At 43.5% G+C, this 17,841-nt stretch overlaps 1 protein-coding gene across 3 annotated transcripts in view; it reads left to right on the forward strand.

Annotated features, from left to right (window-relative positions):
* Window positions 1-17,841, forward strand: part of UBE4B (ubiquitination factor E4B) — a 149,087-nt gene that overhangs the window by 64,629 nt on the left and 66,617 nt on the right. The window contains exons 4-9 of one of the 3 annotated variants that reach the window (XM_025389232.1): window positions 807-894; window positions 2,865-3,009; window positions 4,962-5,190; window positions 5,641-6,027; window positions 6,666-6,818; window positions 15,726-15,867. In XM_025389232.1, the coding sequence (XP_025245017.1) occupies window positions 807-894; window positions 2,865-3,009; window positions 4,962-5,190; window positions 5,641-6,027; window positions 6,666-6,818; window positions 15,726-15,867 (1,144 nt within the window). The remainder of the gene's footprint in view (window positions 1-806; window positions 895-2,864; window positions 3,010-4,961; window positions 5,191-5,640; window positions 6,028-6,665; window positions 6,819-15,725; window positions 15,868-17,841) is intronic. The other 2 variants (XM_025389240.1, XM_025389248.1) reach the window with 2 other exon arrangements.

The raw sequence follows: 17,841 nt of genomic DNA on the forward strand, positions 1-17,841 counted from the left end.
AATTAAATTTTTAAAAATTTTAAATTCTTTTCAGAGACAGAGTCTTGCTATGCTGCCCACGCTGGGATATAGTGGTTATTCATAGGTGCAGTAATAGTGCATACAGCCTCAAACTTCTGGGCTAAAGTGATCGTCCAGCTTCAGCCTCCTAGGTAGCTCGGACCATAGGTGCATGCTGATACACCTGACCTGGTTGAATTTCATGTCATTTAAAAATACTATATATAGATAACCCACTTTAATGATATGCTTTTATTTATTTGTTTGTTTATTTATTTGAGATGGAGCTTCGCTCTTGTTACCCAGGCTGGAGTGCAATGGTGCGATCTCGGCTCACTGCAACCTGTGTGTCCCGGATTCAAGTGATTCTCCTGCCTCAGCCTCCCGTGGAGCTGGGATTAGAGGCATGTGCCACCATGTCCGGCTAATTTTGTATTTTTAGTAGAGACGGGGTTTCTCTATGTTGGTCAGGCTGATCTTGAACTCCCGACCTCAGGTGATCCACTTGCCTTGGCCTCCCAAAGTGTTGAGATTACAGGCGTGAACGACGGCACTCGGCCAATGATATACGTGAACTCAAGAAAATGACAACTTAGGAAAAATATTTCCAACATATATGAGAGACAAATTATTTAGATCCTAATTTATGAAGAACTCTTAAAAATTAATAAGAAGATGAACCATTATCATTTTGCTTTCCTGATTGATTTAACTGATACTTTAAAACTTTTTCTCACGGAGCAGCTACAGTGACATTGTGCAGGTTTATAAAAGGTAAAAGGCTTATTTGTCTTTTGTACTTTAAGCATGTCCCAGGTGGATGTGGATTCAGGAATTGAAAACATGGAGGTTGATGAAAATGATCGAAGAGAAAAACGGAGCCTCAGTGATAAGGTTGGTAAGCGATGAAGCCCTTGGTACAGGTAATATAAACAAACACATTTCATGTCTTGTATCTGTAGAGTCTGTTAGAGTGAGGCCACCCCAAATCAGGAAGTCCTAGGCAGGTGATTATTTTTATTCTTTCGAGGAAAAATGAATAACCTAGATTACCCTTATTCGTGGAAGTGTAACTCAGTCCTTTGATCTGATAATATCCATCTGTTTTTGGTTCAGGGCCATGATTTTATCAGTACATTTAGGTTGTAATAGGAACTAATTTAGAGCAAATTAGAATTCTTTATGTTATCCCAGCACTTTGGGAGGCCGAGGTGGGCGGATCACGAGGTCAAGAGATCGAGACCATCCTGGCTAACATGGTGAAACCCTGTCTCTACTAAAAAAAAAATACAAAAAATTAGCCAGGCGTGGTGGCGGGCGCCTGTAGTCCCAGCCACTTGGAAGGCTGAGGCAGGAGAATGGCGTGAACCTGGGAAGTGGAGTTTGCGGTGAGCCAAGATTGCTCCCCTGCACTCCAGCCTGGGCGACAGAGCAAGACTCCGTCTCAGAAAAAAAAAAAAAAATTTTCTTTGAGACGGAGTCTTGCTCTGTCACCCAGGCTGGAGTGCAGTGGCCGGATCTCAGCTCACTGCAAGCTCCGCCTCCCGGGTTTACGCCATTCTCCTGCCTCAGCCTCCCGAGTAACTGGGACTACAGGCGCTCGCCACCTCGCCCGGCTGTTCTTTTGTGTTTTTAGTAGAGACGGGGTTTCACCGTGTTAGCCAGGATGGTCTCGATCTCCTGACCTCGTGATCCACACGCCTCGGCCTCCCAAAGTGTGGGATTACGGGCCTTAGCCACTGTGCCTGGCCTGGTCTTTTGCTTTTGAGCAAGTAGATTGTCACATCTTTAGCAGTATTCTGAGGAAAATGACTGGGAATTGAAGCAAGAATGTGTAGAATCCAGTAGCAAGTGGAAGGTTTTGGAAAACATGAAGCCTTTATATATGAATATCACCTGAGCTTAGTGCTCTGCATTTAGGGGGTGTGTGTGTGTGTGTATTAATATAGATAATTACATCACTTTCTGTTCAGTAAATTATTAGGAATCCTTTAGCAACGTGTGTTAATGATTATTGGAAGTTGCACTGTAAACAAAAATAAAAAAGACAAAAAACGGAAAAAATAAGAAGTTGCACTGTAGCCTCCTAGTGGTGCAGTGCTTTATTTTGTATAGTTCTTTAATGTTTACAAAATTCTTTTATATATGATATTTTATCTGTGGTGGTATGTAATGAGAAATGTTACATTTTTGAAAAATTCCTGGAGGAAAATTGGTCATGCACCTAGAATGTTAACCTGGTCCTGTGGAATTCAGAAAAGTAAATAGATAGGATATGTACATCACATATTTTTCCTTGATGACTTTTGATAACACCTTTGCTCTTTTTTTTTTTTTTTTTGACACAGTGCCTCATTCTGTTGTTGCCCAGGCTGGCTGGAGTGCAGTGGCGTGATCTCGGCTCACCACCACCTCTGCCTCCTGGGTTCAAGTGATTCTTCTGCCATAGCCTCCCGAGTAGCTGGGATTATAGGTGCCCGCCACCGTGCCTGGCTAATTTTTGTATTTTTAGTAGAGGCAGGGCTTCACCATGTTGGCCAGGCTGGTCTTGAACTCCTGACCTCAGGTGATCCACTGGCTGCGGCCTTCCAGAGTGCTGGGATTACAGGTGTGAGCCTCCACGCCTGGCCATCTTTGCTCTTTTATGCTCCCCGTAGATTGTATTATAAGCTCATGAGACTTAGATGTTGTAACTTTGATGTTACAGTAACAGGCTTACTTTTCCCCTCATCAGTGGGTGCATGGTTTTATGCATTTTTAAAATATCATCACTCATAATGAATTAAATCAGAATAACGTATTCCTATTGAAGTACCTAACTCATACGTCTTATTTGAAATTAACCCGCAAATCTTCTTCACCAGGAGCCTTCCTCGGGCCCTGAAGTGTCTGAAGAGCAGGCCTTACAGCTGGTCTGTAAGATCTTCCGTGTCTCTTGGAAGGACCGGGACAGAGATGTCATCTTTCTTTCTTCTCTTTCTGTACAGTTTAAGCAGAACCCAAAAGAAGGTAGGAATCTAGCTCAGCAGTCGTACTGCAGAGTACTCAACAAGAAAATAAGACGTGAGATCTTTGCTGTCTGTTATCCACGTTCACTCCTTCTTGCTCTTGAGTTGTATTTTTGATGACAGGGATACTTCTTGATGAGGACACAGCTGTTTAGCCACTTTCTTCCCTTTCCACTGATCTTATTGATAACTTATTTTTCATTTTCATGATTTCTACAATACTATGTAAATAAGTTAATGGTCTCCATTTTCTCAGGGTTGAAGTTTTTCCCTTTGTAGTAAGAAGGTGCTTAGAGCATTACCTCGTCTTTATTTATTTATTTATTTATTTGAGACGGAGTCTTGCTCTGTCACCAGGCTGGAGTGTAGTAGCGCAATCTCGGCTGACTGCAACCTCTGCCTCCTGAGTTCAAGCGATTCTTCTGCCTCGGCCACCCGAGTAGCTGGGACTACAGGCATGCACCACCACGCCCAGCTAATTTTTATAGTTTTATAGAGATGGGATTTCACCATGTTGGCCAGGATGGTCTTGATCTCTTGACCTCGTGATCTGCCCACCTCGGCCTCCCAAAGTGCTGGGATTTCAGGCTGGAGCCACCAAGCCTGGCCTTACCTCCTCTTATGAAGTATAGATATAGTGAGTGATCTCCAGGGATCCTTAGAGAAGTGTTCTGTATGAACTATACCTGCTTTAAGTGCCTGTGAAGCCATGTATAGACAGTGGAATTGGTCTATGTGGCTAAATTGCTTAGCAAGACAGAACATAATGACATTTTGCTGTGTTTCTGATATTCTACTTTAAGAGGCCACGCTCGTAACAAAATATTAAAACTCTTAGCAAGATATCAGCATCAGGGCACTATCCTTATTCTTTACAGCAGTCATTTGGAATGCAGAAGAGGTATGGGAGGTGTGCTGGAGTGGTTTCTTTTGCCTATCACTGGAATATAACCTCCCTCATGGTAGGGATTTTTGTCTCTTTCACTCATTGATGTATCCCCAATGCCTAGAAGGATATCTTGCACAAAATAGTCCCCTCAATAGATACATTTTAAATGGATGCGTGAATATCAAGGAGATCGCCTTTTTCTTTTCTGTGCTGCCTATCTTCTGAGGAGGGAAAAAAAGAAGTCCTTTGTGTTTGCAGAGGATAGATAAGACTATTTCTAATTTTACTTATTAACTCTGCTAATGGAGAAGACCATGTATTTGAAACTCTGCTACTTGTTATTCTTATTATAAATCTTAAGATTCTCAAATCTATCTTACACATGTAAGTGGTAATTTTAAATAACCAAATCAGATAAAATTTCCATGAGTTAAAACTTTTTTTAGTGGTATTTAAAATGTGTCTAAAGACCAACAGTAAATCAACTGGGAGCTGCAAAGAATAAAAAGGAAGCTAGAATGTAGCATTTGCTCCTGCCAGCCACATGGTGACTAGATATTGGACCCTTCATAAAATCTTTTGAACCTTGGACTTAATAGTTTTATTACTATCTATAAAACATATCTAGACTAAGAAATATTAACCCAGTTACATTTGTAGTATAATAAAGTAACCTCTATAGTTGGGAGTAGCTTCTTTTTACAATTAGTATACATCAGCGGTAACTCTCAATGACTGTACCCCAACTTTCTTTTTAAAAAACTTTTAGTTTTGGAATAGTTTCAGTTAGTGCAGGGAGTTCCTGTATATACTTTACCCAGTTTCCCCTGATGTTAATATCTTATATAACCATGGTACATTTGTCAAAACTAAGAAATTACTACTAACTAAACACAAGGCTTTATTTAGGTTGTACCAGGTTTTCCACTAATATCCGTTTACCATTCCAGAATCCAATCCAGGATACTGCATTGAACCACTCGGGGTCAGTTGGCTTATTCAAGGGCTGTGTAACCTGAGTTCGAACTGTGTGTAACCTATTCTTTATTCTGCCTTTCCAACAGTGTTCTCCGATTTTAAGGACTTGATTGGCCAGATTTTAATGGAAGTGCTAATGATGTCCACTCAGACTAGAGATGAAAACCCATTTGCCAGTCTGACAGCCACATCACAGCCAATTGCTGCAGCAGCACGGTCACCAGACAGAAATCTCTTGCTAAACACTGGCTCCAATCCAGGAACAAGCCCCATGTTCTGCAACGTGGGTTCCTTTGGTGCCAGCTCTTTGTCTAGGTTAGTGTGGTTTTCTTTGCACATCTAACTGGTAGTAAAATAACTGTGAAGTATATAGGAGAAGGGAATGTTTGTTTACAATGTTAATCTGTGTCATACAGGGTATGGCATATATCATATTTGGGGAGGTGGATTTAGTCATTGGAAGTGGAATTCTCTTTTCTAGATGATTACTTTTTGACTCTATGGTTAAGATATTGGTAGATGAAGTTTTAGAAGCAGTTGACTGTGTGTACTACATCATTCTTCGTATGGGGACTTTATTGTCTTGTAAGTATAGCCTCTAGATCAATAGAGCAATTCGATTATAATTATTTAGATATTTATCTGCTAGATATACTTGAACTGAAATGATTCTCCTTTAAAAGCTTGATATTTTCTGTTTTAGTCAGTTATCTCAAGTTTTTCTTTGATTTTTCTCTTCTTTCCTCCCTTTCTCAACTAATTTAGCCTCTATGAAAGTAGTCCAGCTCCCACTCCCAGTTTCTGGAGCTCTGTTCCCGTGATGGGCCCGTCTCTTGCCTCACCTTCCCGTGCAGCCAGCCAGTTGGCTGTGCCTTCCACTCCCCTCAGTCCTCACAGTGCAGCCTCTGGAACTGCTGCGGGAAGCCAGCCTTCATCCCCGCGGTATCGCCCCTACACTGTCACTCACCCATGGGCGTCCTCAGGCGTCTCCATTCTGTCGAGCTCCCCAAGTCCCCCTGCCCTTGCCAGTAGCCCCCAAGCAGTGCCCGCCAGCAGTTCCAGACAGAGGCCCAGCAGCACGGGTCCACCCCTACCACCCGCCTCACCCAGTGCCGCGAGCAGACGCCCCTCCTCCCTGAGGATCTCTCCTAGGTATTTATCCTGCAGGAGACTTGTGTGTGTGTTTGCGGTGCAGGGAAAGGAGATTAACACGGTTTGGAAGAAGTGCTGTGTGACACTGACTCCGTTAAATTGTTGTTTTGGGTTATTAACCTGTGTGGCTAACTAGTTTGGTAGGCATGTACTCTGAGTCCATGCTTCTACCAGGCTCTGATCATGCTGGAAAGTTTGGGTTGCTCTATTCTATTGTGAGTCCCTTTCTTCCCTTTGAGAGTTGGGGCACACGGGAACACTTTTTGGCCTTTTGTCCTGTTGCCAGTGGTAGTTGAAATGCAATCAGACCAAGCAGCTGTGGGAGCAAATCTGGACCTGGTGTTTTTTACTTCTGGTGAGTGGGGTGGGTAGGTTCATGCCCTGACATGTTGAGTTTTAGTTATATGTAAGTTCAGTCTCTTAGAAGGAAGGAGTGTCAGAATTCCACTAATCCAGTGGCCCCTTCTCTCAAATGTACCTATATGTGTTTCTATAATTTTGGTGAATTATGTTTCTGCATGTCAGTGGCCAAAAGTTTTAGTGTAAGGTTTATTTAAAAGGATAGCAGTTGCAAAAGCTTCTCCCCCTCTTGTTTTTTCTTTGTTCTCTGATGGCCTTTTTTGCTTTTGTTGTGGTAGTATGTACGACAATCCTTTCTCCTTCCTCTTCCTCGCACTTTCTGGGGACAGTAGTGATGAAGAAGATGAAGAAGAAGATGATGATGATGGTGATGGTGATGATGAAGGTGGTGGTGGTGGTGATGATTTTTCTTGTGTCCAGTTTGGGTCCAGGTATCAGAGGAATGGAGTCTTACCCCTGCATGTGCATAGATGCTTAGGAACTAACTTCTATAAGCTCTAACAAGGGGTGTGCTTTGAATCCAGGCAGGATACGGTCAAATGAGGTGGGCTCCAGAATATATTGATATGTTCAGACCTTATGGGATAAAGTAGCACATAGGAGTATTTTCTTTTTTTCTTTCTTTTTTTTTTTGAGACAGAGTTCTGCTCTTGTTGCCCAGGCTGGAGTGCAATGGCGCGATCTTGGCTCACTGCAACCTCCGCCTCCTGGGTTCAAGCGATTCTCCTGCCTCGGCCTTCCAAGTGGCTGGGATTACAGGCACCCGCCACCATGCTTGGCTAATTTTTGTATTTTTAGTAGAGATGGGGTTTCGCCAGGTTGGCCAGACTGGTCTCGAACTCCTGACTTCAAGTGATCTGCCCGCCTTGGCCTCCCAAAGTGTTGGGATTACAGGAGTGAGCCACTGCGCCTGGCCTGAGAATTTTCAGAGTTGTCGCCTGGCAAGTTTGGAGGAAAACTTTGTGTATAATCATTTTGCAAAAGCATGAAAACAGATTAAAGATCAGTCATCAAGGTTATCCGCCTTTAGATCTAAAGTGAAGGACCCTTCATTTGTTGCGAGAATGTTATTGTGAACTACCAGATATGACAACTTGTACTCTCTGAGGCATGTTTGCTTAAGTACAGTTGCATGGATTGCTGCTATTTAGGAATGGGAGAGGGGCTGGGATTTGAGGGAGGGCTGTGTATGTGTGTGTGTATGTGTGTGTGTGTGTGTGTGTGTGTGTTCCCTTCCCACCCCCTCCTGGCGTCCCCCACCTCCCCGTTCACCCTCATTGAGCTCAGTCTGGGCAATCCATCGAAGAACATATGAGGTCATACTGTCTGGTATAATAACTGTGACTCTACTTTCATGTCTAGCCTTAAATTTCTCTTAGCACCTCCTGGACCTCAGTGAAGCCAGACCCCATTTGTTTATAGAGCCTTTGAAATGACCGCAGAGGCTGAAACATAGTTCTGGATATTGCTAAATGTTTACCCCTGGAAACCGAGTGGAAAACACTACTTGGGTTGTGTAGGTGACTTTGAGCAAGAGAATATAATAGCACCTTCTTTCTAATCCTCTGACTCATTGTCTTACAATTTTGCTCTTAAATCGAAGTTTCCTCTGGACTGAGTTGGTGTTTGTGCCTAGCACTGTTCAAAAATAACTCCAGGCTATAAATAGAGACTGCAGTAGGAGTTAGGTACACTTCATTCAATTCGATGGTGTTCAGAAGAATCATTAGGGAATATATAAAGGGACAGGAATGTTGATACAAGGTTGAATATTGATTCAGGAAGGTTGATATTTGTATTACGTTGAACATTTTATCACCATTTTTCAAGTAAATTTCCCAAAGGTGAAAGTGTCTTTTTCATGTAGATAAAATCCTATTGCATGACTGTAGTAAAAAAAGCAGGCATCCTTCCTAGGAATCAGTTTCCACATGGTGAAAGTGCCGTGTTATCTGTTTTACTGTACATTTTCTGTGGGAAACATTCTCTCTCCCTGGCCTATTTAGTTGTGACTTTCTCTAACAACCGTATCAGATTGTGTGCTGCTTTTACTAATACCGCTCTTTCTGGGCTTCTAACACCCCAACCTTGCCTCAGATCTAAATTCTCTCCCTACTAGGAGGAATAACCAAGTGTATAAAAATAGCTGCAAATAGCTTATGGAGCATTGTGCGCCAGATATGGTGCAGCACTGGCCATGCATCAGCCCTTTTACTCCTCGCTATAGCCTGCTGTGAGGAAGTGGTGGCAGGGGGGAATGGGCGGGGGAGAGTGGATGGTGTAGGGGGGGATGGACAAGAGGGTCAAAGTCACAGAAATACATTCAGACTCGAGCATCCTGAATCCAGATTCACGTTCTTCACCACCACACCGTGCTGACACCCACTTTTCCATTTTCATCCAAACAGATTTTGTTTGTTCTTGTTCCTTACTACTGTTTTTGCTTCTGAGAGTCTGTGCATCTACCCGGTTCCTTTGGCAAGGAAGTGCCGGCATTTCGCTCCTTAATTACAAAATGCCATCCCAGTCAGTTGGTATGTCCCTTGTTGGCTGTTACAATGAACTGTGATCACCCAGATTTTGGCAACTTACTGGTTCTTAGTTGATATAAAAAAGAATGCCAAAGCATGGGTAAAAATACGTAACAACTATGTAAACAAATAGAAGAACTTAGGGTTCTTCTAAGTAGGATCAGAGCCAAGGATAGCTAGTAAAAAACCTTGTTACTTTTTTTTGTTTGTTTTGAGACAGAATCTCACTTTGTCACCCAAGCTGGAGTGCAGTGGAGCGATCTCGGCTCACTGCAGCCGCCACCTCCTAGGTTTAAGCAATTCTCGTGCCTCAGCCTCCCAAGTAGCTGGGATTACAGGCACATGCCACCACACCTGGCTAATTTTTGTATTTTTAGTAGAGACAGAGTTTCACCATGTTGGCCAGGGTGGTCTCAAACTCCAGACCTCAGGTTAAACTGCCCACCTTGGCCTCCCAAAGTCTCAAACTCCTGACTTCAGGTGATCTGCCTGCCTCGGCCTCCCAAAGTGCCGGGATTACAGGTGTGAGCCACTGCGTACAACCAAAACCATGTTACTTTGAGCAGTCAGCAAAGAAATAGTATTTTCCTTCCCCCTTTCTAATTGATCTTCCCAGAATTTTGTTTACTCTGAAGTAAGCAATTTTAACACTCCCTCCTTGCCTGGTAAGACTAATGTCACAGAAGAAAGAATCATCAGGGGTTGGATCACTTTCTCCATCTGCTGGCCCAGTGGATTCGATGTCTTACAAATCTTTTTGGAAGTAGTTGGGACATACATTTATATGTTAAGTATTTATAAGGGTGATGATAAGGATTAATTTTAAAAAGGTAAAACTTTCCTTCTGTAATGTTTTGCAGACTTCTGAGAAAAGAACTGTTTGAGTTATAAGGAACTGCTTTTTGCGGGAGTGGCATAAGGGAGTGAAGTGAGAATTACCGTCTGTGAAGAGATAACTGTTGGGTGCTGGGCTTAATGCATGGGTGATGAAATAATCTGTACAGCAAGCCTCCTTAACAGGAATTTACCTGTGTAACAAACCTTCATATGTACCCCCAAACCTAAAATGAAAGTTAATAAAAATCAATAAACAAAAGCTGGAAGTTGATCTGGAAAAAAAAAAAAAAAGAATTACCCTGTGATAAAGATACCATAGAAGTTATCCTAAGGAAAATGTTTCTAATTGTTTCTTAGGAAGTTGATGACTAGAAAGAAATTTGGTGGTTTTGTGTTTGTTTTTTAACTATAGATATTTCAGTGAAGGAGGTCAAATCTTGAATGTCATGAGCCTTATACGAGTAGAGAAAGGGAAAATTAGTGAATAGTGAAAAACGTTGACATTCACCCTCCTGTTTTTGCTGATGGTCACTGCTTGGGGTTGAAACATAGAAACAGTGGAAAAGAAATCTTTCTGGCTGGGCACAGTGGCAAGCACAGGTAATTCTGTCACTTTGGAGGCTGAGGTGGGAGGCTTGCCTGAGCCCAGGAGTTAGAGGCTGCAGTGAGTAATGATCATGCCACTGCACACCAGCCTGGGTGATAAGAGTGAAACCCTGTCTCTCTCTCTCTTTCTCTCTCTCTCTCTCACACACACACACGATCTTTCCACCATGTCTATCCCTAAGATCCCCCAGTGATTTCCCTTCTCACACAGAGTAAAATCCAAAGCCCCTGACCATGGTCTACAAGGTCCTGCATCTCATGTACACTCCACATACTACACACACACACCACACACTACACACACACCCCCACATCAAGTACACATGCACATACATGCCCAATTCTAACTTAATCTCCCTCTACTCGCCTACTTCCCCTAGCGCGTATACTGGACTCCTGTTCTTTGCACATAATACTCCCTCCTGCCTTAGGCTTTTGTACTTGTTTCTCCCCTTCGGACCACTCTCCTGCTAGATAGCTGTATGGCCAGCTCCCTCACTCTCCTCAGGTCTATAGAGGGTGGCCACTGACTTCATTGTCTCAAACATGATATAGAACACACATGCACCCACGCACGCACGCCATCGCTCTTCATCTGCCTGGTTCCATGCACTATTCCAGGACCTACAGCAGTGCCTAGAACGCAGGACGTCCATTAGCAACATTTGTTAAATGAATTTATGGTGCTTAAACCTGCACAACTCTGACTTTGCCTTGCTACTAGAAAATGCAAGGCCAGGCATGGTGGCTCACACCTGTAATCCCAGCACTTTGGGGGGCCGAGGTGGGCGGATCACTTGAGGTCAGGAGGCTAGAGAGGCTGAGGCAGGAGAATTCACTTGAACCCGGGAAGCAGAGGTTACAGTGAGCCAAGATCACACCACTGCACTCCAGCCTGGGTGACAGAGCAAGACTCTCTCAAAAAAACAAAAAGAAAATGCAAATTCCAAAGCCTGCATTGAGAAGTCAGTAAATGGGAGGGTAATTATAGAAGAGACCGAAACAGAGTCCCTTTAAGAGCAAATTTTATTGGCGCATTTAAAATTCAGTCTGCACAGATCTGATGCACGTGTAATCTCTAGGCACATTTTCATTGTGTTTTCAGAAGGATGCAGCTCTGTTTCTATTATGTGAAGTAATTACTTGGTTACATTGGACTGCTAATGTAGTTATCAGAAAATGGTTTGCATATTCTCCCAGAAGGAGGTATAATTTTCTAGATGCTCTTAGGACTTAAATATGACATATTTCCAAGATTTTAGGATGTCACAGTTGTAAAAGCATCATGAATTTTGTAACAGCTGAGGGAAAATATGAAATACTACTTTAAACATTTAGAAATATTTATTTTTTGTTTTGTTTTGTTTTAGACGGAGTCTCACTCTGTCTCCCAGGCTGGAGTGCAGTGGCGTGATCCCAGCTCATTGCAGCCTCCATCTCCTGGGTTCAAGTGATTCACCTGCCTTAGCCTCCCAAGTAGCTGAGATTATAGGCATCTGTCACCATGCCCAGCTAATTTTTGCATTTTTAGTAGAGATGGGGTTTCACCACATTGGCCAGGCTGGTCTCGAACTCCTGACCTCAGGTGATCTGCCCACCTGAGCCTCCCAAAGTATAGAAATATTTCTTCATAGCATAAATTTATGCATGTACAATATACTGCTTTCTCCTTCAATGTCACACTCAAAATATGAATCTACCTCTTTCAGTTTGAATCTAAAAATTCTTGTAAATCAGTTTTTGACCATTGACACTTAAGCTTGTGTTAGTGAAACTGGCCACTTTTTCTTACTTGTGATCATGATTTACTCTGGCACCTTTAGGATTAATATTATAATTGTGACACATATTGACAAATACTGAGGTTGATGGCTACATTTCCTGTTTGGTTGAAGCTTTGTTTCACTCCCCGCTCCCCTCCCTGCCCCCGCCACACCGCTCCTCTTGAAAGTCAGCTTGTTTGGTGCCTGGCTGATGATCACTGTGTTAGTCTGTTTGCATTGCCATACAGAAAGGGTAATTTATAACGAAAAGAGGTTTGATTGGCTCACGGTACCTCAGGCTGTTCAAGAAGCATGACAACAGCATCGGCTTCTTGTGAGGGCCTCAGAAAGCTTCCACTCATGGCAGGAGGTGAAAGGGGAGGAGGCAGGTCACATGGCGAAAGCAGGAGCAACAGAGAGGAGGAGGAGGATGTCCCAGACTCTTTTAAACAACCACATCTCATGTGAACTCACTGAGTGAGAGCTCACTCATCTCCAAGGGGATGGTGCTAAGCCATTCGTGAGGGATCTGCCCCCATGATCCAGTCACCTCCCACTAGGCCCTGCTCCAACACGGGGGACTGCATTTCAACATGAGATTTGGAGGGGACAGACATCGCAACCATATCAATCACCAAAACCAGTCACCTCCCGCTAGGCCGTGCCCCAACACTGGAGACTGCATTTCAACATGAGATTTGGAGGGGACAGACATCGCAACCATATCAATCACCAAAACACACTGACCTCTTTTGAAAATTCTCTGATATATCCTGAGTGCCTTTCCTTGCATTGCCTGGCACAAGAAAAGCAATCGTCTACATAGTCTTCTACATACATTGTCACTTTTCATGTGTTAGTGAACGGTTTGTGAAAATATTTCAAGTGGCAGTGAGGGTTTCACATTTAAGTTAAAATGAAGTAGGATGTATTGCCAGGAATGGGAATAATTTCAGTGGCAGTTACATGAGCCAGCACCATCTAAGCATGCTGAGTTCACATGCACGCTCACATGCTGGCTGTGGGTGCTGCATCAGACTGAGGCCTGGCAGCTGGTAAGGACCTATTGACATCAAACATAAGATGCTTTGCAGCCGGACACGGTGGCTTATGCCTGTAATCCCAGCACTTTGGGAGGCCGAAGTGGGTGGATCATGAGGTAGGAGATTGAGACCATCCTGGCCAACATGGTGAAACCCTGTCTCTACTAAAAATACAAAAGTTAGCCAGGCATGGTGGCGGGCGCCTGCAGTCCTAGCTACTTGGGAGGCTGAGGCAGAAGAATGGCGGGAACCTGGGAGACGGAGCTTGCAGTGAGCCAAGATGGCGCCACTACACTCCAGCCTGGGCAACAGAGCGAGACTCCATCTCAAAAAAAAAGTGCTGGGATTACAGGCATGAGCTACCATGCCCAGCCAATATCATAGTTGCTCTCTTGCCCAGGCTGGAGTGCAGTGGTGCGATCTTAGCTTACTACAGCCTCCGCCTCCCGGGTTCAAGAGATTCTCCTGCCTCAGCCTCCCAAGTAGCTGGAATTACAGACACGCGCCACCACGCTTGGCTAAGTTTTCTGTATTTTTAGTAGAGATAGGGTTTCACCATGTTGGTCAGGCTGGTCTTGAACTCCTGTACCTCAAGTGATCCACCTGCCTCAGCCTCCCAAAGTGCTGGGATTACAGGCATCAGCCACCGCGCTTGACCAATAGCATACCTTTATTCCAAGGTCAATTATGTATATCTTTCCAAAAGTCTAAGGACAATGATGTCCATATAGACATGTGTCTTAATGACAGGGATACATTCTGAGAAATGCATCATTAGGCGGATTGGTCATTGTGTGAACAGCATAGAATATACTTACACAAACCTAGATCATACAGCCTACTACACACCTAGGCATTATATATAGCCTGTTGTATATAGCCTGTTTCTCTTAGGCTATAAACCTGTACAGCATGTTAGTGTACTGAACACTGTAGGCAATTCGATGATTATGCCAATTATGGTGAGTATTTGTGTATCTAAGCATATCTAAACATAGAAAAGATACAGTCAAAATATGGCATTATAACCTTGTGGGACCACTGTGGTATATTTGGTCCATCATAGAGTGAAATGTTGTTACGTGGCGCATGTGTTCCAAATGTGTTCCAAAATTAGTTATGCATATCTATCTGTCTGTAAAACATGTCAATTCCTCTTGGTCCTGTTAGTTTCTAGACATTAATTGTGTGTCCTGGGTTTAAGTAGGGGTGTGTCTCTCACATTCCTGATGTTCCCATACTTTTTTTCTTTTTTTTTAGGACAGCGTCTCTCTCTGTCACCCAGGCAGGAGTGCAGTGGCATGATCTTGGATCACTGCAACAGCCTCCTCCCACTTTCAAGTGATTCTTGTGCCTCAGCCTCCTAAGTGGCTGGGATTACAGACGTGTGCCACCATGCCCAACAAATTTTTGTATTTTTAGTAGAAACAGGGTTTCGCCCTGTTGGTCAGGCTGGTCTTGAACTCCTGGCCTCAAGTGATCCACCTGCCTTGGCCTTTGAAAGTGCTGGGATTACAGGCATGAGTCACCATGCCCGGCCATATTCTCATCCTTTATCATCTTCTATGTGTAGTTTTTTTGCTAAGTTTATGTTTCCTCATTTTCTTCATTTCAGTACTCCTTACTTTTTCCTTTGTCGTAATTAATCCCTATGTGTCTTTTATGTATATCAAATCAGTTTGTGAATTAAACACCAGATTCGTTATGTGGCCTGTCAGTGGTTGATTTTAACTTTGTTTAATTTCCTCAAATTTAACTCTTGTGATTATGTTTGGTTTTTGTCTCAGAGGATAGTTATTACTAACATAACAGTGCTTCACAGTGTATACTGCTGATATTTTACAGAGTACCTCCACTTTATTTCATTAAAACCTCACTGCAAAAGAGATAGAGGTTCTAGGTTCAGGTAACAAGTAAGCAGTGGGGTTGAGACTGGAACCTACGTATGGTTACTCCTAGTACAATATTTTTGTTTTGTCTTTTATTCTGCTACTTTACCTTTTTCACTGATAGTTTTGGAGTTTTTATGTTGATAGCAAATATGTTCATGTCTCCTCCTAACTGGAGAGTTTTTTAACCTCTGGTTCTATTGCCAAATGTTAGATGAGGGCTTTTGAGATCCACGGTGGAAGTCACAAACATGAGGGCTATTTTGTTAGTCCCTTATAACTTCTCCCCTAAAGAATTCGATTACAGCAGTAGCATAGTCTGGCTTTAGCCTACAGTTCTCTGAGTGATGCCATTCTTTTTGGTTAAAGGACCTGTGATGTCCCTTCCAATGTTTAACACTTGGTACCAGTTCTTAGTGCTTCTGGTTTTATAAGTTGCCACCTGCAGTAAGAAGCAACCTTTCTTAGGTCCCTAAAATGTTACTAAAAGTTACTGTTGTTGGCTTTGGAGCAGGTAAAACGAGCAGTCAGGGTGGATCTTGGCAGCATGGGTGTTTGTGCTTTGTTATGTGTGCAGGGATCCTAACAGGCTTTCTGCTGCAGAAATGCAAACTCTGCCAAAAATATTCAAGAGATAAGAATCATAATTTCTTTTTATCTTCTCTAAAGTTTGGGAGCCTCTGGTGGAGCAAGTAATTGGGATTCCTACAGTGACCATTTCACCATTGAAACCTGCAAAGAGACAGATATGCTGAACTACCTCATCGAGTGTTTCGACCGAGTTGGAATAGAGGAAAAAAAAGCACCAAAGGTAATATGAAATGCATTAACTTACAAAAAAAAAAAAAGCCTAGTTATTTGTTTGATTATCCCCACGCCTGGAGCATTCATTCATTTATTCAATTAGTAAAGTAATTATCGAGCGTTTGCCATGTGCCAGGCACAGTACTAGGAACTTAGGATGTGTCGATGAACAAAACAGAGCTTCCTGCCCTCGTGGAACTCACATTCTAGTGGAGACAGGGCCAAGGTGTGAACCTAGATGGCCTGGCTTCAGAGTCCTCTCTTGACCACACTGTAGCTGAGTACCGCCAGTGACTCATATGGCCCTGATAATTCTGCTGGTTGGTTATAATAACCAACATTATGGAGCCTCTGTAGATTGCCAAGGACTGGGCCAGGTCGACATTAGCTTGTATCCTCACAGTTGCTCTGTTAGTGCAGTGGAACCTGGTATGACATAGGCATTCTTTTTCCAAGGTATGACTAAGCAAATAACTCTCAGAGAGATTAAATACTTGTCCAGAATCACATAAATAATAAGTTGCAAAGCTGGGTTTAAACTCAGTAAGCTACCCTTTTCCCATCATTTCTCTTGACCGGCTTCATTGTTTCATCATTTTATTCCTATTTCATTTTCTGATTTTAGTTTTACATTAGAAACGAACCTGTTGTCCACTGGTTAGTTTCATATTTGTAAAGGGCCTTCTTTGGGCTTTGCTGTACTTAACCTTAGCGGAAGCAAAATGAATAGGCGTGTCTTCAAGGTTTTTTGTTTTTTTGTTTTTTGAGACAGAGTCTTGCTCTGTCACCCAGGCTGGAGTGCAGTGGTGCTATCTCAGCTCACTCATTCTCCACCTCCTGGGTTCAAGCAGTTCTCCTGCCTCCCCTCCCGAGTAGCTGGGATTACAGGCACCTGCCACCACCCCCAACTAATTTTTTTTTTTTTTTTTTTTGAGACAGAGTTTCACTCTTGCTGCCTAGCCTGGAGTACAATGGCACAATCTTGGCTCACTGCAACCTCCACCTCCCAGGTTCAAGTGATTCTCCTGCCTCAGCCTCCCGAGTAGCTGGGATTACAGGCATGAGCCACCATGCCCGGCTAATTTTGTATTTTTAGTAGAGATGGGGTTTCTCCATGTTAGTGAGGCTGGTCTCCTGACCTCAAGTGATCCTCCAACCTTGGCCTCTCAAAGTGCTGTGATTACAAGTGTGAACCACCCCGCCCGGCACACCCAGCTAATTTTTTTTTTTTTTTTGAGACGGAGTCTCGCTCTGTCACCCAGGCTGGAGTGCAGTGGCTGGATCTCAGCTCACTGCAAGCTCCGCCTCCCGGGTTTACGCCATTCTCCTGCCTCAGCCTCCCGAGTAGCTGGGACTACAGGCGCCCGCCACCTCGCCCGGCTAGTTTTTTGTATTTTTTAGTAGAGACGGGGTTTCACCGTGTTAGCCAGGATGGTCTCGATCTCCTGACCTCGTGATCCGCCCATCTCGGCCTCCCAAAGTGCTGGGATTACAGGCTTGAGCCACCGCGCCCAGCCCACCCAGCTAATTTTTATATTTTTTTAGTAGAGATGGGGTTTCACCATGTTGGCCAGGTTGTGGGTTTTTTTTGTTTTGTTTTTTTGTTTCTTTTTTTTTTTTTTGAAATGGAGCCTTACTTGCTCTGTCGCCAGTCTGGAGTGCAGTGTCACAGTCTCGGCTCACTGCAATCTCTGCCTCCTGGGTTCAAGTGATTCCCCTGCCTCAGCCTCTTGAGTAGCTGGGACTATAGGGCGTGCACCACCATGTCTGGCTAATTTTTTGTCTTTTAGTAGAGACGGGGTTTCACCATGTTGGCCAGGATGACGTCGATCTCCTGACCTTGTGATCTGCCTGTCTCGGCCTCTCAAAGTGCCGGGATTACAGGTGTGAGCCACCGCGCCTGGCCCAGGCTAGTCTTAAACTTCTGACATCAAGTGATCTGCTCGCCTTGGCCTCCCAAAGTGCTGGAATTACAGGTGTG

Source organism: Theropithecus gelada, chromosome 1 (assembly GCF_003255815.1).
Source record: "Theropithecus gelada isolate Dixy chromosome 1, Tgel_1.0, whole genome shotgun sequence".
In the NCBI taxonomy this organism is placed as follows: Eukaryota; Metazoa; Chordata; class Mammalia; order Primates; family Cercopithecidae; genus Theropithecus; species Theropithecus gelada.